At 46.8% G+C, this 22,439-nt stretch overlaps 1 protein-coding gene across 4 annotated transcripts in view; it reads right to left on the bottom strand.

The window, feature by feature from the left end:
* Positions 1-236: 236 nt before the first annotated feature.
* The window catches only part of LOC115192954 (transducin-like enhancer protein 3-B), a 94,058-nt gene continuing 71,855 nt past the window's right edge, over positions 237-22,439 (bottom strand). For all 4 annotated transcript variants that reach the window (XM_029751935.1, XM_029751936.1, XM_029751934.1 and 1 more), the window contains 8 exons: positions 17,408-17,565; positions 14,765-14,835; positions 13,380-13,629; positions 10,622-10,869; positions 4,758-4,905; positions 4,124-4,274; positions 3,046-3,122; positions 237-1,409 (listed from right to left, as the gene is read on the bottom strand). In XM_029751935.1, the coding sequence (XP_029607795.1) occupies positions 1,302-1,409; positions 3,046-3,122; positions 4,124-4,274; positions 4,758-4,905; positions 10,622-10,869; positions 13,380-13,629; positions 14,765-14,835; positions 17,408-17,565 (1,211 nt within the window). In that variant the 3' untranslated portion in view covers positions 237-1,301. The remainder of the gene's footprint in view (positions 1,410-3,045; positions 3,123-4,123; positions 4,275-4,757; positions 4,906-10,621; positions 10,870-13,379; positions 13,630-14,764; positions 14,836-17,407; positions 17,566-22,439) is intronic.

Here is a 22,439-nt window from a genome sequence, read left to right on the forward strand (position 1 = left end):
CAAATTCTTATTTACAATGACGGCCTACCCCGGCCAAACTCGGACGATGCTGGGCCAATTGTGCGCCACCATATGGGACTCCCAATCACGGCCAGATGTGATGCAGCCTGGATTCGAACCAGGGACTGCAGTGACGCCTCTAGCACTGAGATGCAGTGCCTTAGACCGCTGCGCCACTCGGGAACCCTAATACATGCAGAGAGAACCATCACACAGGCAGAACCAGAGAGAGTGGATCTGGACACCAGAATATAAAGGCCTTTTATTCTGCCGTCATGTACACTAGCTAAACTACTATGTACATTTGACTTTACACAGGGCTGCTTCTTCACGCTGAGTCACACTGAACCTTGAACCTCTCTCCTCTATCCTCTCTGTGCCACCGTTTAACAAAAAACAAATAGAAAAACAAAATGTTTCTTCTTCTCTTAGTGCCTCTGGAGCTACCTTAACTCACTCAACTAGTGTACTGCCACTACTTAGTCCTAACGAGTGAGGATGGGCAGAACCTGAGACACAATACCAGTCTGGTCAAGTTTGGCCAAACTCAGCCCCAGTCCGGCCCTTACTACCCAGGTCAGCGAAGCATCCCAGACAGCCAGTCCAGGAGGCTGTGGGCCAGCAGATACCAGAACGCCAACATCACATCCAGGATGTCTGTCTCTGTGAGGGAGGTATGAGTAATCCAGTGTTCCTGAGCATGATGAAGTCCTCCACTCCACCATAATCCCATCTGAGGTCCTCCATTCCACCATAATCCAATCTGAGGTCCTCCACTCCACCATAATCCCATCTGAGGTCCTTCACTCCAACATAATCCCATCTGAGGTCCTCCACTCCAACATAATCCAATCTGAGGTCCTCCACTCCACCATAATCCAATCTGAGGTCCTCCACTCCACCATAATCCCATCTGAGGTCCTCCACTCCACCATAATCCCATCTGAGGTCCTCCACTCCACCATAATCCAATCTGAGGTCCTCCACTCCACCATAATCCCATCTGAGGTCCTCCACTCCACCATAATCCCATCTGAGGTCCTCCACTCCACCATAATCCCATATGAGGTCCTCCACTCCACCATAATCCCATCTGAGGTCCTCCACTCCACCATAATCCCATCTGAGGTCCTCCCCTCCACCATAATCCCATCTGAGGTCCTCCACTCCAACATAATCCCATCTGAGGTCCTCCACTCCAACATAATCCCATCTGAGGTCCACCACTCCAACATAATCCCATTTGTGAGGTCCTCCACTCCACCATAATCCCATCTGTCCGTCCGTCTGCGTGTCTGTCTCTAGTAGATTACCTCGTAGACAGTAGCCTTCTTGTCCCCGGAGCCTGTGACGATGTACTTGTCGTCTGCTGAGATGTCACAGCTAAGGACTGACGAAGACTCCTTCGACTGCAGGGGGGAGATACGACATATTCAGTCACTTTCACTCAAACCAACGTTTAAAGTGGACAGCAGACCACAATGCTATATTTCGTGACATCGATTTGACCGCTACCTAGGCCTATTTCACACTCTCTCAAGTCTTATTTGTGTTTAAATACATGTAAAAAGGTTACATTGGGAAAAAAGACGGCTGATTAAAAGGCCAGGGCCGGGTTTCCCAAAAGCGTCTTAAGGCTAAATTCATCTTTAGAACTGTTAGATTCTGGGTTAGAAACTTGGAACATTGTTATACTCATAAACATAGTATATAAAGGAGTGATAGAGACTGGTTTTCTACACCAGAAGTAAGACTATAGTATATAAAGGAGTGATAGAGACTGGTTTTCTACACCAGAAGTAAGACTATATTATCTGAGGAGTGATAGAGACTGTTTTTTTACACCAGAAGTAAGACTATAGTATCTGAGGAGTGATAGAGACTGGTTTTTACATCAGAAGTAAGACTATAGTATATAAAGGAGTGATAGAGACTGGTTTCTACACCAGAAGTAAGACTATAGTATATAAAGGAGTGATAGAGACTGGTTTTTACACCAGAAGTAAGACTATATTATCTGAGGAGTGATAGAGGACTGGAGTATATATACTGGTCTGAATGCAGCTGTATCGACCCTCTGGGTAGAATTAAACTTGGTTAATCTTTCATAAATGTCCGTTGAGTGTTTTACTCTGTGAATTTGAACCAAACAGAACATTCGTAGGAAGATCGTTAAATCTCTTGAGCCGTTTCCCAAAACCATCGTAACCTAACGCCTGCCTCAGACTTTTGTTGTTGCCCTCCCTCGTCACTTTATACACAGAAGATCTCGGCTAAACAATAGAATCACATGGTTTATCCATCTCTGTGACAGCTGGTAACTTCAGAACAAAGTTGACCACAAATATACAAAGTTGCCAATGTCTTTGCAATTGATAGAAAACAAAGAGACGTATGAAAATATGCTTAAAATATAAACAGTAGAGCTATAGGGCCTATTTCAATCATCTAATTAATCAATCGAGCTCTATTTTCTACTTGTAATGTCCCAGTATATTTAATGATGTGCAGCCTAAAGTGTGTTCAATGATCTGCCAAAATCTGTGATTTAGTGAAGTTTTAATTGAGTAAACATTAGAATTAAGCCTCCTCAATATTTGCAGCCGTCGGTGGTAATATCTCTCTAGGAGCTGATCCATCGTCAGTATTGTGAAATAATTCTGATGTTAAGGTCAGATTTGAATGCAGAAAGCTGATCTGAGAGCAGTGCTCCAAGCAGTGCACTTAAGAGACCGTTCTCTCTGCGTTTCATGTTACATCTTCTGGCCGTTGTAGCAAAAGATGCATCGTTAAAAACAACAGGAAGACGAAGTTCCATCACTATCGGGAAACCGGGCCCTGACCAGTTTGTATATGGCCTGATACCAACAAAAGCACACACACACACACACACACACACACACACACACACACACACACACACACACACACACACACACACACACACACACACACACACACACACACACACACACACACACACACACACACACACACACACACACACACACACACGTGCTCTAGTGTATTGATCAGTATACATACCTGGAATATACTGGCTCCATATGGAGTCCTCCAGGCGTTCAGCAGATTGTCCTTCCCTGTAGACACAAACCATTTACCTGCAGAGAGGAAAGAGAGGGAGAGAGGGAGAAGGAGAGAGAGGGGAGAGGAAAGAGAGGAGGGAGGGAGGGAGAAGGAGAGAGAGAGGGGGGAGAGGGAGAAGGAGAGAGGGAAGAGGAAAGAGAGGAGGGAGGGAGGGGGAGAAGGAGAGAGAGAGGGGAGAGGGAGAAGGAGAGAGAGAGGGGAGAGGAAAGAGAGGAGGGAGGGAGGGGGAGAAGGATAGAGAGAGGGGAGAGGGAGGAGAGAGAGAAGGAGAAGGAGAGAGAGAGGGGTGAGGGAGAAGGAGAGAGAGTCGAGAAGGAGAGAGAGAGAGGGGAGAGGAGAGAGAGAGAGAGGGAGGGAGGGAGGGAGGGAGGGAGGGAGGGAGGGAGGGAGGGAGGGAGAGGGAGAAGGAGAGAGAGAGGGGAGAGGGAGAGAGAGAGGGAGAAGGAGAGAGAGGGGAGAGGAAAGAGAGGAGGGAGGGAGAGAGGGAGGGAGGGAGGGGGAGAAGGAGAGAGAAGAGGGAGAAGGAGAGAGAGGGGTGAGGGAGAAGGAGAGAGAGGGGTGAAGGAGAAGGAGAGAGAGAGGGAGAAGGACAGAGAGAGGGGGGTGAGGGAGAATGAGAGAGAGAGGGGTGAGGGAGAAGGAGAGAGAGAAGGACAGAGAGAGGGGAGAGGGAGAGAGAGAGGGGGGTGAGGGAGAAAGGGAGAGATCAGGCCATGGAGTCATGGAAACAGGAACAGCCACATCAATCTTCACAATGCAGATAAGAAGCATCTAGGTGGGTAAGAACACATTAAGCATGTCAAGTCATCCCCAACCGCACAGGACTGACGCAGAGATTTCCTCTTACATTGTCCTTTTCAGCAAGGTACCAGCCACTATGTAACCAGGTCAGCTCAGTACAGTAGTGTGTGTTTCCTGAGCTGCAGTCGGTGTGTGTGTGTGTGTGTGTGGTGTGTGCGGTGTGTGTGTGTGTGTGTGTGTGTGTGTGTGTGTGTGTGTGTGTGTGTGTTCTTACCACAGTTAGCGAACTTGAGGGAGAGGACACAGCTCTCATGGAGATGTAGCTGGTATTTGTCAGGTTTGGTGTGGTGGAGGACCTCTACATTACTGCTCTCCATCCCTACAGCTAACCATTCCCCAGTCGGACAGTATCCTAGAGAGAAGATCTGGAGGGGGACAGATTACCATTTGGTCTTTATAAAATACATTTGGACTCTTGAGCTACATTCAATATGCAGAGTTTTTTTTTTAAACAATAAAAAATATATATATATATTTATTTTTTTACAAGGAGCATGTGTGCGCCTAAGATGAAAAATGTGGAAACACACAAAGACATTTAGGAGCACAATGAAAAATATTTGAGTTAATAAAGCTAGAATTCTTCATTTTTGCTCCTAAATTAAAATTCCAGCTCGCAGAGTAAAAATATTTAGAGACGTATATGCAAGTAAAATGGTCACACTGTAGGGCCCTGGTTTTGGGGGTTATATGCCTTACTCAAGGGCACAACGGCAGTAGATAGCAACTGGGATTTTGATACCGGTGTGTGTGTGTGTGAGAGCATACCTGTGTGTGTGTGTGTGTGAGAGAGAGAGCATACCTGTGTGTGTGTGTGTGTGTGTGTGTGTGTGTGTGAGAGAGCATACCTGTGAGGTGAAGTCGTGCTGCTGTAGTTGTCGTCCCTCTCTCAGGTCCCAGGAACGTACCGTGTTGTCCAGACCTCCTGTCCACAGCTTGGTCCCATCATGAGAGATATCTATACAGCTAGCCCCGTCCGTATGGCCCTGGAACTGCCTGTGAGAAAACAGAACGTTTTTGAAACATTTTTTTTTACAAAGTAAGTTCTTATAAACCATGTATGTACAGATAATGTATCCTTTGAAACCATGTCTTTACCACTTAACACCTGTAGAGCCACGACACCGACACAACCACTGGTAGTCTAATAATGTCCTAAACCCCTACCATAAACCCACTGGTAGTCTAATAATGTCCTAAACCCCTACCATAAACCCACTGGTAGTCTAAAAATATCCTAAACCCCTACCATAAACCCACTGGTAGTCTAATAATGTCCTAAACCCCTACCATAAACCCACTGGTAGTCTAATAATGTCCTAAACCCCTACCATAAACCCACTGGTAGTCTAATAATGTCCTAAACCCCTACCATAAACCCACTGGTAGTCTAAAAATATCCTAAACCCCTACCATAAACCCACTGGTAGTCTAATAATGTCCTAAACCCCTACCATAAACCCACTGGTAGTCTAATAATATCCTAAACCCCTACCATAAACCCACTGGTAGTCTAATAATGTCCTAAACCCCTACCATAAACCCACTGACAGTCTAATAATGTCCTAAACCCCTACCATAAACCCACTGGTAGTCTAATAATGTCCTAAACCCCTACCATAAACCCACTGGTAGTCTAATAATGTCCTAAACCCCTACCATAAACCCACTGGTAGTCTAATAATGTCCTAAACCCCTACCATAAACCCACTGGTAGTCTAATAATGTCATTACAAACCCCTACCATAAAACCACAGGTAGTCTCATAATGTCCTTACAAACCCCTACCATAAAACCACAGGTAGTCTCATAATGTCCTTACAAACCACTACCATAAAACCACAGGTAGTCTCATAATGTCCTTACAAACCTCTGCCTTAAAATCACAGATTGTCTAATAAACCACCATGAAAGCCATACAAAATACCAAACATACAAGACCACAGGTAGTCAACAAAAATGTCCTTACAATCTACACCTTCTTACAAACCACATGGTGGGACAAGATGGCGCCCGACAGACCCCGGTCACCCTGTTTCTAGCTCTTAGCAAACTTTGCAGTATTTTTGTTTTTAGACAATATTTGCTCAGAACGTTTCTTGTATTATTACCTACACCTGGAAATAACTGTTGGATATTAGATCGGAGGTCACACACCAGAAATTACACTTCCCTGACCTGGATCCTTTGCCTGAACTTCCCGAACAATAAAGTACACAAGCTCAGGGCGAGGATCTCCCGAAGCAGCTCTACTCAGCCTGGGAGCTGCACCAAAACACAGACGCCAGAGAAGAGGTAGGAGTGGGGCCCTAGTCAGACTCAGGTAGTGTGCACCGCTGCAGAGTATACTACTCACTACATTCAGTCCCTGGACAATAAAGTACACAAGCTCAGGGCGAGGATCTCCTTCCAGAGAGACAGGGACTGTAAACATGCTATTTTCAGGTCTCTCCAGAGATGTTTGATCGGGCATTGGCTGGGCTACTCAAGAACATTCAGAAACTTGTCCCGAAGCCACTCCTGCGTTGTCTTGGCTGTGTGCTTAGGGTCGTTGTCCTGTTGGAAGGTGAACCTTCACCCCAGTCTGAGGTCCGGAGCGCTCTGGAGCAGGTTTTCATCAAGGATCTCTCTGTGCTCTGTTCATCTTTGCCTCGATCCTGATTAGTCTCCCAGTCCTTGCCGCTGAAAAACATCCCCACAGCATGATGCTGCCACCACCATGCTTTACTATAGGGATGGTGTCAGGTTTCCTCCAGACGTGACGCTTGGCATTCAGAACAAAGATTTCAATCTTGTTTTCATCAGATCAGATAATCTTTTTTCTCATAGTCTGGGACCCTTTAGGTGCCTTATGGCAAACTCCAAGTGAGCTGTCATGTGCCTTTTACTGAGGTGTTGCTTCCGTCTGACCACTCAACCATAAAGTCTTGATCGGTGGAGTGCTGCAGAGATGGTTGTCCTTCTGAAAGGTTCTCGTATCTCCACAGAGGAACTCTAGAGCTCTGTCAGAGTGAACATTGGGTTCTTGGTCACCTCCCTGACCAAGGCCCTTCTCCCCCGATTGCTCAGTTTGGCCGGGCGGCCAACTCTATGAAGAGTCTTGGTGGTTCCAAACTTCTTCCATTTAAGAATGATGGAGGCCACTGTGTTCTTGGGGACCTTCAATGCTGCATAATTTTTTTGGTACCCTTCCCCAGATCTGTGCCTCGACACAATCCTGTCTCGGAGCTCTACGGGCAATTCCTTTGACGTCATGGCTTGGGTTTTTGTTCTGACATGCACTGTCAACTGTGGGACCTTATATAGACAGGTGTGTGCCTTTCCAAATAATGTCCAATCAATTGAATTTACCACAGGTGGACTCCAATCAAGCTGTAGAAGCATCTCAAGGATGATCAATGGAAACAGGATGCACCTGAGCTCAATTTCAAGTCTCATAGCAAAGGGTCTGAATACTTATGTAAATAAGATATCCGTTTTTAATTTTTATACATTTGCAAAAAAAATCTAAAAAGTTTTTGCTTTGTCATTATAGGGTATTGAGGATATATATATTTTTTAAATACATTTTAGAATAAGACTAACGTAAAAAAGTCAAGGGGTCCGAATACTTTCCGAAGGAACTGTTTGTGCAAAGTGGAAACTGCATATTGTGAGGCCGCATTTACTGTAGCTTGGGACTTTAATAAAGGAAATCTGAGGTAAACGATAACAAAATTGTATCAATACATCTCTTGTGCTACACGGCAACACTGACCCTGAATCATTGCTACTCTCCCTTCCGGGACCAAGATGTTGTTCTTACAGTGATGATTAAAACTTATCCAAACCAGTAACGGCGGATAGACGGCAGCTTTCACGCAAAACTGAAAGCGCAAACCACTGCATTTGACCGTGGCAAGGTGACTTGGAACAGGGACGTTTACAAACAGACGCGCTATGACCTCCGTAAGGCAATACGACAGTACAAAGAGAAAGTAGAGTCGCAATTTAACGGCTCAGACGTATGAGGGAGGGACTCCAGACATTCACAGATTATAAAGGGAAAGCAAGCCATGTCGCGGACACCGACACCTCACTCCCGGATGAGCCTTTCTTTTTCTTCTTTGCTTCGAGGAAAACATCAAGCCGCCAAAGCGGGCCTGAACGCTCACAAGGAATGTGTGCTTTTATTCTCCATGGCCAATGTAAGTAATTCATTAAGCATGTTAACCGTCGCAAGGCTGCCGGCCCAGACAGCATCCCAGGCCGCATCCTCGGGGCATGTGCAGACCAGCTGGCTGGAGTGTTTACGGATATATTCAATCTCTCCCTATCCCAGTCTGTTGTCCCCACATGCTTCAATAAGGCCACCATTGTTCCTGTACCCAAGAAAGCAAAAGGTAACTGAACTAAATGACTATTGCCCCGTAGCACTCACCACTGTCATCATGAAGTGCTTTGAGAGGATAGTTAAGGATCATATCACCTCCACTTTACCTGTCACCCTAAACACACCGCAATTCCCATATCACAAATCCACGGACGACGCAATCGACACAACTCTGCCCTATCCCACCTGGACAAGAGAAATACCCATGTATAGAATGCTGTTCATCGACTACAGCTCAGCCTTCAACACCATAGTGCCCTCGAAGCTCATCACTAAGCTCAGGGACCTGGGTCTGAACACCTCCCTATGCAACTGGGTCCTGGACTTACTGATGGGCCGACCCAAAGTGGTGAAGGTAGGCAACAACAACACGTCCGACACACTGATCCTCAACATGGGGGCCCCACAGGGGTGCATGCTCAGCCCCCTCCTGTACTCCCTGTTCACCCATGACTGCGTGGTCATGCACGTATTCAACTCAATCATCAAGTTTGCAGACGACACAACAGTGGTAAGGCCTAATTACCAACAATGAAGAGACAGCCTACAGGAAGGAGGTGAGGGCCCTGGCGGAGTGGTGCCAGGAAAATAACTTCTCACACAACTTCAACAAAACAAAGAAGATGATCGTGGACTTCAGGAAACAGCAGAGGGAGCACCCCCCCTATCCACAAGGGCACAGAGGGTGAAAAGCTTCAAGTTCCTCGGCGTCACTGACAACCTGAAATGGTCCGTCCAGACGGAAGATGCAACAGCACCTCTTCAATGTCAGGAGGCTGAAGAAATTCGGTCCCTAAGACACTCATGAACTTCTACAGATGCACCATTGAGATCATCCTCTCGGGCTGTATCACTGCCTGGTACGGTAATTGCACCATCCACAACCACAGGGCGCCCCGAAGGGTGGTGCGGTCAGCCCAACGCATCACCGGGGCCACACTGCCTCCCCTCCAGGACATCTACACCACCCGGTGTCACAAGAAGGCCAAGAAGATCATCAAGGACCTCAGCCACCCGAGCCACGGCCTGTTCACCCCTCTACCATCTAGAAGATCATCAAGGACCTCAGCCACCCGAGCCACTGCCTGTTAACCCCTCTACCATCTAGAAGATCATCAAGGACCTCAGCCACCCGAGCCACTGCCTGTTCACCCCTCTACCATCTAGAAGATCATCAAGGACCTCAGCCACGGCCTGTTCACCCTGCCTCATGATGCCATCTATTTTGTTAAGTGAACCAGTCCCTCCTGCAACAAAGCACCCCCACAACATGATGCTGCCACCCCCGTGCTTCACACCTGGGATGGTGTTCTTCGGCTTGCAAGCCTCCCTTTTTCCTCTAAACATAACGATGGTCCTTATGGCCAAACAGTTCTATTTTTGTTTCATCAGAATAGAGGACATTTCTCCAAAAAGTACAATCTTTGTCCCCATGTGCAGTTGCAAACCGTAGTCTGGCTTTTTTATGGTGGTTTTGGAGCAGTGGCTTCTTCCTTGCTGAGCGACCTTTCAGGTTTTGTCGATATAGGACTTGTTTTATTGTGGATATAGATACTTTTTTACCTGTTTCCTCCAGCATCTTCACAAGGTCATTTGCTGTTGTTCTGGGATTGATTTGGAAATTGCCCCCAAGGATGAACCAGACTTGTGGAGGTCTACAAATTTGTTTCTGAGGTCTTGGCTGATTTCTTTTGATTTTCACATGATGTCAAGCAAAGAGGCACTGAGTTTGAAGGTAGGCCTTGAAATACATCCACAGGTACACATCCAATCGACTCAAATGACGTCAACTAGCCTATCAGAAGCTTCTAAAGCCATGACATAATTTTCCAAGCTTTTTAAAGGCACAGTCAACTTAGTGTATGTAAACTTCTGACCCACTAGAATTGTGATACAGTGAATTATAAGTGAAATAATCTGTATGCAAACAATTGTTGGAAAAATTACTTGTGTCATGCACAAAGTAGATGTCCTAACCGACTTGCCAAAACTATAGTCTGACAACAAGAAATTTGTGGAGTGGTTGAAAAACTAGTTTTAATGACTCTAACCCAAGTGTATGTAAACTTCCGACTTCAACTGCATATACTGTATTCTAGTCATGGCTTATCCTAAATAACTTATAACAAAAATACAAATCTGGATTATGTGCGTATTGTTTTTATTGCTGGGTATTATTACTGCACTGTTGGAGCTAGAAACACAAACATTAAGCTGCACCTGCGACATCGTCTGCAAGTCTGTGTATGCGACCAATAAACGTTGATTTGATGTGCTCAGAAAGTCCCAAATATCAGTAGAAGCCACATACACAACCCCAGCCATTCCATCTTCTCCTACCTGACGAGAGTCTGGTTGTGCAGGTCCCAGACGGCGATGTTCCCATCGCTGCAACAGGAGAAACAGACCTTGGCGTCTGGGGAGATGGCGAGGGCGTAGCAAGCAGGGGCGGAAGACGTCAGCTCAGCCTTGATACGAGGCGTCTGGGAGGCTAGATCCCAGATGGTTAAAGTACTGGCTTCTCCTCCTACGATGAGGGTACGACCGTCAGGGAGCAGCTTACAGGAACGGATGTAGTTATCCCTGTTCTGGTAGACAGAGGGGAAACAGACAAATCGATACACAACACTGAGCAGCTCAAGGGATCAGGCCTGAGGTTCTGAAGGAACATTCATTTTATTCCTACCATCGTATGTAAACACATCTAGACTGTAGCAGAGATAAGTGGTACTGTTTGGTTGGTTATTAAGGTGTGGCACTAGCCGTGTCAAGGTCAAGGGTTCAATTCCCACTCAGGGATCACATACACCAACAAAAATTCCTTAGATCAAAGTAAACAAGTGAAATAGTAGAAACAACAGCTGTTGTCCTCACCAGACAGTCTAGTGGAGAGACAGGACTCTTGCTGCCCGGCTGGCTGATATCCTAGATATTACATAGTATTATACAGTATAATATTGTCCTCACCAGACAGTCTAGTGTAGAGACAGGACTCTTGCTGCCAGGCTGGCTGATATCCTAGATATTCCATAGTATTATACAGTATAATATTGTCCTCACCAGACAGTCTAGTGGAGAGACAGGACTCTTGCTGCCCGGCTGGCTGATATCCTAGATATTCCATAGTATTATATAGTATAATATTGTCCTCACCAGACAGTCTAGTTGAGAGACAGGACTCTTGCTGACCGGCTGGCTGATATCCTAGATATTCCATAGTATTATATAGTATAATATTGTCCTCACCAGACAGTCTAGTGGAGAGACAGGACTCTTGCTGCCCGGCTGGCTGATATCCTAGATATTACATAGTATTATATAGTATAATATTGTCCTCACCAGACAGTCTAGTTGAGAGACAGGACTCTTGCTGCCCGGCTGGCTGATATCCTAGATATTCCATAGTATTATATAGTATAATATTGTCCTCACCAGACAGTCTAGTGGAGAGACAGGACTCTTGCTGCCCGGCAGGCTGATATCCTAGATATTACATAGTATTATATAGTATAATATTGTCCTCACCAGACAGTCTAGTGGAGAGACAGGACTCTTGCTGCCCGGCTGGCTGATATCCTAGATATTCCATAGTATTATATAGTATAATATTGTCCTCACCAGACAGTCTAGTTGAGAGACAGGACTCTTGCTGCCCGGCTGGCTGATATCCTAGATATTCCATAGTATTATATAGTATAATATTGTCCTCACCAGACAGTCTAGTGGAGAGACAGGACTCTTGCTGCCCGGCTGGCTGATATCCTAGATATTACATAGTATTATATAGTATAATATTGTCCTCACCAGACAGTCTAGTTGAGAGACAGGACTCTTGCTGCCCGGCTGGCTGATATCCTAGATATTCCATAGTATTATATAGTATAATATTGTCCTCACCAGACAGTCTAGTGGAGAGACAGGACTCTTGCTGCCCGGCTGGCTGATATCCTAGATATTACATAGTATTATATAGTATAATATTGTCCTCACCAGACAGTCTAGTGGAGAGACAGGACTCTTGCTGCCCGGCTGGCTGATATCCTAGATATTACATAGTATTATACAGTATAATATTGTCCTCACCAGACAGTCTAGTGGAGAGACAGGACTCTTGCTGCCCGGCTGGCTGATATCCTAGATATTACATAGTATTATACAGTATAATATTGTCCTCACCAGACAGTCTAGTGGAGAGACAGGACTCTTGCTGCCCGGCTGGCTAATATCCTAGATATTACATAGTATTATACAGTATAATATTGTCCTCACCAGACAGTCTAGTGGAGAGACAGGACTCTTGCTGCCCGGCTGGCTGATATCCTAGATATTACATAGTATTATATAGTATAATATTGTCCTCACCAGACAGTCTAGTGGAGAGACAGGACTCTTGCTGCCCGGCTGGCTGATATCCTAGATATTACATAGTATTATATAGTATAATATTGTCCTCACCAGACAGTCTAGTGGAGAGACAGGACTCTTGCTGCCCGGCTGGCTGATATCCTAGATATTACATAGTATTATATAGTATAATATTGTCCTCACCAGACAGTCTAGTTGAGAGACAGGACTCTTGTTGACTGGCTGGCTGATATCCTACATATTACATAGTATTATATAGTATAATATTGTCCTCACCAGACAGTCTAGTTGAGAGACAGGACTCTTGCTGCCCGGCTGGCTGATATCCTAGATATTACATAGTATTATATAGTATAATATTGTCCTCACCAGACAGTCTAGTTGAGAGACAGGACTCTTGTTGACTGGCTGATATCCTACATATTACATAGTATTATATAGTATAATATTGTCCTCACCAGACAGTCTAGTGTAGAGACAGGACTCTTGTTGACTGGCTGATATCCTAGATATTACATAGTATTATATAGTATAATATTGTCCTCACCAGACAGTCTAGTGTAGAGACAGGACTCTTGTTGACTGGCTGGCTGATATCCTAGATATTCCATAGTATTATACAGTATAATATTGTCCTCACCAGACAGTCTAGTTGAGAGACAGGACTCTTGCTGCCCGGCTGGCTGATATCCTAGATATTACATAGTATTATATAGTATAATATTGTCCTCACCAGACAGTCTAGTTGAGAGACAGGACTCTTGCTGCCAGGCTGGCTGATATCCCAGATCTTGACACAGCCCTTCCCTCCTGTGTAGACGTGTCTGGTTGGATTGGAGATAGTGACGGCACACACCACCTCGCCGTGGCTCAGCGTGTTGATCTGACGGGCGTGCCGGGGGATCCCCGGGCCTATCAAGGCGTCCGGAGGGAACGGCACCGGCTGCATCTGGCCGTCCGCACTCACGTGGAAGGAGTAGGCTCTGGAAGATGAGACATAGGCTCTCTTTAGTACTGCTGGGTAGTGTTCATTTGGTACCAAATGGAAGAAAACGGACTGAAACGGGAAGGGACTACCTGGAGTTATCCAATAGCAAACACTCATTTTAGCTTTCCTTTGCAAGAGGTTTTTGTTACGGTAACGAACATGACCCCTGATGATTGGTATTCTAAGAGATAAGTAGTGTAGGACTGAAGGGCTTCATCTAAGACAGACAGAGAGAGACAGACGGGGAGAGAGAGACAGACGGGGAGAGAGAGACAGACGGGGAGAAAGAGACACAGACAGGGAGAGAGAGAGACAGGGAGAGAGAGACAGACGGGGAGAGAGACACAGACGGGGAGAGAGAGACAGACGGGGAGCGAGAGACAGGGAGAGAGAGACAGACGGGGAGCGAGAGAGAGACAGGGAGAGAGAGAGACAGACAGGGAGAGAGAGCGAGACAGACGGGGGGAGAGAGAGACAGACGGGGAGAGAGAGAGAGACAGACAGGGAGAGAGAGAGACAGACGGGGAGAGAGAGAGAGAGAGAGAGAGAGACAGGGAGAGAGAGAGAGACGGGGAGAGAGAGAGAGACAGACGGGGAGAGAGAGAGAGACAGACGGGGAGGGAGAGAGAGAGAGACAGACAGGGAGAGAGAGAGACAGACAGGGAGAGAGAGAGAGAGAGACAGACAGGGAGAGAGACAGACGGGGACAGAGAGACAGATGGGTAGAGAGAGACAGACGGGGAGAGAGAGAGAGACAGGGAGAGAGAGAGAGAAACAGGGAGAGAGAGAGAGACAAGGAGAGAGAGAGACACAAACAGGGAGAGAGAGAGACAGACAGGGAGAGAGCGAGCGAGAATGAAAGAGAGAGACAGAGAAAGACAGAGAGACAGTCAGCCAGACAGCCAGAGAGAGAGAGAGAGAGAGAGACAGTCAGACAGTCAGAGAGAGAGACAGTCAGAGAGAGCCAAACAGACAGAGAGACAGTCAGAGAGAGAGCCAGACAGAGACAGACAGCCTGAGAGAGAGACAGACAGAGACAGACATCCAGCCAGAGAGAGAGACAGACAGAGACAGACATCCAGCCAGACAGAGAGACTAAAAGCAGAACCCAGAGTGTGTATGGTACTTACGGTTTTCCTCCAGGTATGGAGGTGAGACTGGCTGGAAGACCTGGTCTCATGTGGGGATGAGGATCAAAACCCTGAAACAGAACAACACAGGGACAACATGACATAACCTACACAACATACAGAGTAGCCTTGTGGAGAAGCAGGCTTCCCTACTCGTTACCTGTATAAAAGACACCTGGGAGCTAGAAATCGTTCTGATTGAGAGAGGGTCAAATACTTATTTCCCTCATTAAAATGCAAATCAATTTATAACATTTTTGACATGCGTTTTTTCTGGATGTTTTTGTTGTTATTCCGTCTCTCACTGTTCAAATAAACCTACCATTAAAATTATAGACTGATCATTTCTTTGTCAGTGGGCAAACGTACAAAATCAGCAGGGGATCAAATACTTTTTTTCCCCCTCACTGTACATGGAAAGCCTGGTGAAGTCAATGGTAGAAAGCAGATCCAAATGGGTGGAAACCCTGTTTAAATCAGTAACGCCTCGCAACACGTCAAACCAATCAAATGCCTTGCTTGGGCGGAGCTCAAAAGCTGCCCACTCATAATGTGTTCAAACAGAGAACGTGTAATGCCTTCATCAGGAGGATGTTGGGTAATGCCTTCATCAGGAGGATGTTGGGTAATGCCTTCATCAGGTGGATGTTGGGTATAGACCTCATCAGGTGGATGTTGGGTAATGCCTTCAGCAGGTGGGTATAGACCTCATCAGGTGGATGTTGGGTATAGACCTCATCAGGTGGATGTTGGGTATAGACCTCATCAGGTGGATGTTGGGTAATGCCTTCATCAGCTGGATGTTGGGTAATGCCTTCATCAGGAGGATGTTGGGTAATGCCTTCATCAGGAGGATGTTGGGTAATGCCTTCATCAGGTGGATGTTGGGTAATGCCTTCATCAGCTGGATGTTGGGTATAGACCTCATCAGCTGGATGTTGGGTATAGACCTCATCAGCTGGATGTTGGGTATAGACCTCGTCAGGTGGATGTTGGGTGTAGACCTCGTCAGGTGGATGTTGGGTGTAGACCTCGTCAGGTGGATGTTGGGTATAGACCTCATCAGGTGGATGTTGGGTATAGACCTCAGGTGGATGTTGGGTAATGCCTTCATCAGCTGGATGTTGGGTATAGACCTCATCAGCTGGATGTCGGGTATAGACCTCATCAGGTGGATGTTGGGTATAGACCTCATAAGCTGGATGTTGGGTATAGACCTCATCAGATGGATGTTGGGTAAAGACCTCATCAGATGGATGTTGGGTAAAGACCTCATCAGATGGATGTTGGGTAAAGACCTCATCAGATGGATGTTGGGTATAGACCTCATCAGGTGGATGTTGGGTATAGACCTCATCAGGTGGATGTTGGGTAATGCCTTCATCAGCTGGATGTTGGGTAATGCCTTCATCAGGTGGATGTCGGGTATAGACCTCATCAGATGGATGTTGGGTATAGACCTCATCAGATGGATGTTGGGTAAAGACCTCATCAGATGGATGTTGGGTAAAGACCTCATCAGATGGATGTTGGGTATAGACCTCATCAGCTGGATGTTGGGTATAGACCTCATCAGATGGATGTTGGGTATAGACCTCATCAGGTGGATGTTGGGTAATGCCTTCATCAGCTGGATGTTGGGTAATGCCTTCATCAGGTGGATGTCGGGTATAGACCTCATCAGCTGGATGTCGGGTATAGACCTCATCAGATGGATGTTGGGTATAGACCTCATCAGATGGATGTTGGGTAAAGACCTCATCAGATGGATGTTGGGTAAAGACCTCATCAGATGGATGTTGGGTATAGACCTCATCAGCTGGATGTTGGGTATAGACCTCATCAGATGGATGTTGGGTATAGACCTCATCAGATGGATGTTGGGTATAGACCTCATCAGCTGGATGTCGGGTAATGCCTTCATCAGCTGGATGTTGGGTATAGACCTCATCAGCTGGATGTCGGGTATAGACCTCATCAGCTGGATGTCGGGTATAGACCTCATCAGCTGGATGTTGGGTAATGCCTTCATCAGGTGGATGTTGGGTAATGCCTTCATCAGGTGGATGTTGGGTAATGCCTTCATCAAGTGGATGTTGGGTATAGACCTCGTCAGGTGGATATTGGGTATAGACCTCATCAACTGGATGTTGGGTATAGACCTCGTCAGGTAGATGTTGGGTAATGCCTTCATCAACTGGATGTTGGGTATAGACCAACTTCTGGATAGTTTTTACTGCAGGTTTTCTTCCATTTTCTGCAATGTTGCAAAGTAGCATACGGAACAACTCTCCAAAATGTTTCCTATCTGGTCGTAAAACAGTGACGAACATAACATAATGCTTCTACGGGCATGTGGGTGGGAGGGTTCTTGAAAGGTAACATCCAATAAAAATGTACCTGCTGGAATCCAGCTGCCCATTTGAACAGTTTTGGCTAAAACAAAATTCTCCACACCTCCAAACAAAAAGGAGGCGCGACAACGTGATTTTGGACATTTTAGCAACACGAGACTATCTATAGTAAACGCCTACAAAAACTAAAAAAAGATACAGCATTATAATACCTGTACGATTACTCACACAAAACGCACACCGGGATAGATACGAACACTAGGAATCCGCAGTGTGCAGTATATCTCACCATGGGTGATCGTCCATACGCAGCAGCGGCAGCACTCATCTGAGGAGAGATGTGTAGTCCAGCGTAGACCCCAGGGCTGGTCAGACCTCCGTTCATCTCATGATGGTGACCCATCATAACGAAGGGAGGGTACAGGGGAGTCCTCAGGGTCGGGGCCGCTGGAGAAGAGGATGCAGTATATAATTACTGTTGTTGATGTTATGAATACACAGTATATTTGACAATATATAACGTCATGCCGATAAAGCATTGAAAGTAAACTGAGGTGAAGAGAAACAAAAGGCAGAAGTAGAAACAGAGAGAGATGGAACACATTACTATTAAATACGCCCAGGTCACAGCAGAATTGTATTTTATTTAATCTTTATTTAAACGAGGCAAGTAAGTTAAGAACAAATTCTTATTTACAATGACGGCCTACAAACGGCCAAACCCAGACGACGCTGGGCTAATTGTGCTCCGCTCTACGGGACTCCCAATCACGGCCGGATGTGATACAGCCTGGAATCGAACCAGGTGCTATAGTGACGCCTCTTGCGCTGAGACACAGTGCCTTAGACCGCTGCGCCACTCGGGAGCCCACCATAGATGTATAATTGTGCCAGCCAAAGCCCTTGGCTTCCTGAGAGGCCTGATACCAGTCTAGTGGGTGTGAGAGCAGCAGTACGAACACACAGGCTCCATGCCCAAACAAATAGGCACTATTGTCATGACATGAACCATTTTAAATTTGAAAAAAAAAAATGAATTGAGAAAGCGAAACAGAAGGAGCGAGAGAGGAGAGAGAGACATTACTAAAGAAATACAGCCAGATCAGTCACAGTAGAGACATTACTAAAGAAATACAGCCAGATCAGTCACAGTAGAGACATTACTAAAGAAATACAGCCAGATCAGTCACAGTAGAGAGGAGAGAGAGACATTACTAAAGAAATAGAGCCAGATCAGTCACAGTAGAGAGGAGAGAGAGACATTACTAAAGAAATACAGCCAGATCAGTCACAGTAGAGACATTACTAAAGAAATACAGACAGATCAGTCACAGTAGAGAGGAGAGAGAGACATTACTAAAGAAATACAGCCAGATCAGTCACAGTAGAGGAGAGAGAGACATTACTAAAGAAATACAGCCAGATCAGTCACAGTAGAGGAGAGAGAGACATTACTAAAGAAATACAGCCAGATCAGTCACAGTAGAGAGGAGAGAGAGAGACATTACTAAAGAAATACAGCCAGATCAGTCACAGTAGAGAGGAGAGAGAGAGACATTACTAAAGAAATACAGCCAGATCAGTCACAGTAGAGAGGAGAGAGAGAGACATTACTAAAGAAATACAGCCAGATCAGTCACAGTAGAGAGGAGAGAGAGAGACATTACTAAAGAAATACAGCCAGATCAGTCACAGTAGAGGAGAGAGAGACATTACTAAAGAAATACAGCCAGATCAGTCACAGTAGAGAGGAGAGAGAGACATTACTAAAGAAATACAGCCAGATCAGCCACAGTAGAGGAGAGAGAGACATTACTAAAGAAATACAGCCAGATCAGTCACAGTAGAGAGGAGAGAGAGACATTACTAAAGAAATACAGCCAGATCAGTCACAGTAGAGGAGAGAGAGACATTACTAAAGAAATACAGCCAGATCAGTCACAGTAGAGAGGAGAGAGAGACATTATTATAGAAATACAGCCAGATCAGTCACAGTAGAGAGGAGAGAGAGACATTACTAAAGAAATACAGCCAGATCAGTCACAGTAGAGAGGAGAGAGAGAGACATTACTAAAGAAATACAGCCAGATCAGTCACAGTAGAGAGGAGAGAGAGACATTACTAAAGAAATACAGCCAGATCAGTCACAGTAGAGAGGAGAGAGAGACATTACTAAAGAAATACAGCCAGATCAGTCACAGTAGAGAGGAGAGAGAGACATTACTAAAGAAATACAGCCAGATCAGTCACAGTAGAGGAGAGAGACATTACTAAAGAAATACAGCCAGATCAGTCACAGTAGAGAGGAGAGAGAGAGACATTACTAAAGAAATACAGCCAGATCAGTCACAGTAGAGAGGAGAGAGAGACATTACTAAAGAAATACAGCCAGATCAGTCACAGTAGAGAGAGAGACATTACTAAAGAAATACAGCCAGATCAGTCACAGTAGAGAGGAGAGAGAGACATTACTAAAGAAATACAGCCAGATCAGTCACAGTAGAGGAGAGAGAGACATTACTAAAGAAATACAGCCAGATCAGTCACAGTAGAGAGGAGAGAGAGAGACATTACTAAAGAAATACAGCCAGATCAGTCACAGTAGAGGAGAGAGACATTACTAAAGAAATACAGCCAGATCAGTCACAGTAGAGAGGAGAGAGAGAGACATTACTAAAGAAATACAGCCAGATCAGTCACAGTAGAGAGGAGAGAGAGACATTACTAAAGAAATACAGCCAGATCAGTCACAGTAGAGAGGAGAGAGAGACATTACTAAAGACATACAGCCAGATCAGTCACAGAGGAGAGGAAAAAAAGAGGTAGCCACACACTCAGTCACAGATGCAGAACACAGAGACCATACAGCTAAGCCCTTGGTTCCCAGAGAGGGCTGCCCTGCCAGTCTAATGGCTGTGAGAGTACTAACCCATCGCCTCAATTGAAAATAACATAAATATCTGGAAATACTGGAAATTATTTTGTTTATTTTTGTGTTTTTTGTTGCATTTAAAATAAAACAATGTGTGTTTGCTCTGGGGGTTGATCACTTCAATCTTGTGGCGGGGACCAGTACCGGGACCAGTACCGGGACCGGTACCAATACCGGGACCAATATCGGGACCGGTACCGGTCCAATATCGGGACCGGTACCAATACCGGGACCAGTACCGGGACCAATATCGAGACCAGTACCGGGACCAATACCGGGACCAGTACCGGGACCAGTACGAATGTAAATGTATGTACTCACTACTGTTAGTAGCTCTGGTTTAGAACATCTGCTAAATGACTAAAAACTGTCAAATGTGGTCTTGACTCTCAGAGTTGCAGAATTGGGATGAAAAGTCAATATTTTTGGCTTATAGATAGCGAGCTATATATGGCTGTTTGGATTCAAATCATTTATTGTTTCATCTGTCGGGAAGAATTACAACAAGAGAGAAGAAGAAGGGCAGAAGAGGCTCCGGGATTGTTCTGAACCACTGCTTCTCAGCAGCCATGGATTTACCCAGGTGGGTGCTACATGTTGGACAATGGAGGAGCGGTACCTATGGAGGAGCGGTACCTACCTACGGAGGAGCGGAGCCTACGGAGGAGCGGTGCCTACCAACGGAGGAGCGGTACCTACCAACGGAGGAGCGGTACCTACCAACGGAGGAGCGGTGCCTACGGAGGAGCGGTACCTACCTACGGAGGAGCGGAGCCTACCAACGGAGGAGCGGTGCCTACCAACGGAGGAGCGGTACCTACCTACGGAGGAGCGGTACCTACCTACGGAGGAGCGGTGCCTACGGAGGAGTGGTACCTACCTACGGAGGAGCGGTACCTACCTACAGAGGAGCGGTACCTAGCAACGGAGGAGCGGTACCTACCAACGGAGGAGCGGTACCTACCTACGGAGGAGCGGTACCTATGGAGGAGCGGTACCTACCAACGGAGGAGCGGTACCTACCAACGGAGGAGCGGTACCTACCAACGGAGGAGCGGTACCTACCAACGGAGGAGCGGTGCCTACGGAGGAGCGGTACCTACCTACGGAGGAGCGGAGCCTACGGAGGAGCGGTGCCTACCAACGGAGGAGCGGTACCTACCTACGGAGGAGCGGTACCTACCTACGGAGGAGCGGTGCCTACGGAGGAGTGGTACCTACCTACGGAGGAGCGGTACCTACCTACGGAGGAGTGGTACCTACCTACGGAGGAGCGGTACCTACCTACGGAGGAGCGGTACCTACCTATGGAGGAGCGGTACCTACGGAGGAGCGGTGCCTACCTATGGAGGAGCAGTACCTACCTATGGAGGAGCGGTACCTACGGAGGAGTGGTACCTACCTACGGAGGAGCGGTACCTACCTATGGAGGAGCGGTACCTACCTACGGAGGAGTGGTACCTACCTACGGAGGAGCGGTACCTACCTACGGAGGAGTGGTACCTACCTACGGAGGAGCGGAGCCTACCTATGGAGGAGCGGTACCTACGGAGGAGTGGTACCTACCTACGGAGGAGCGGTACCTACCTATGGAGGAGCAGTACCTACGGAGGAGTGGTACCTACCTACGGAGGAGCGGTACCTACCTACGGAGGAGTGGTACCTACCTACGGAGGAGCGGTACCTACCTACGGAGGAGCGGTACCTACCTATGGAGGAGCAGTACCTACCTATGGAGGAGCGGTACCTACCTACGGAGGAGCGGTACCTACGGAGGAGTGGTACCTACCTACGGAGGAGTGGTACCTACCTACGGAGGAGCGGTACCTACCTATGGAGGAGCGGTACCTACGGAGGAGTGGTACCTACCTACGGAGGAGCGGTACCTACCTACGGAGGAGCGGTACCTACCTATGGAGGAGCGGTACCTACCTATGGAGGAGCGGTACCTACCTACGGAGGAGCCGTACCTACCTATGGAGGAGCGGTACCTACCAACGGAGGAGCGGTACCTACCTATGGAGGAGCGGTACCTACCTATGGAGGAGCGGTACCTACCAACGGAGGAGCGGTACCTACCTATGGAGGAGCGGTACCTACCTATGGAGGAGTGGTACCTACCTACGGAGGAGCGGTACCTCCCTATGGAGGAGCGGTACCTACCAACGGAGGAGCGGTACCTACCTATGGAGGAGCAGTACCTACCAACGGAGGAGCGGTACCTACCTATGGAGGAGCAGTACCTACCTATGGAGGAGCGGTACCTACGGAGGAGTGGTACCTACGGAGGAGTGGTACCTACGGAGGAGCGGTACCTATGTAGGAGCGGTACCTATGGAGGAGCGGAACCTACGGAGGAACTGACTGTTGGAGAAACAGGTGAGATGTA

Source organism: Salmo trutta, chromosome 4 (assembly GCF_901001165.1).
Source record: "Salmo trutta chromosome 4, fSalTru1.1, whole genome shotgun sequence".
In the NCBI taxonomy this organism is placed as follows: domain Eukaryota; kingdom Metazoa; phylum Chordata; class Actinopteri; order Salmoniformes; family Salmonidae; genus Salmo; species Salmo trutta.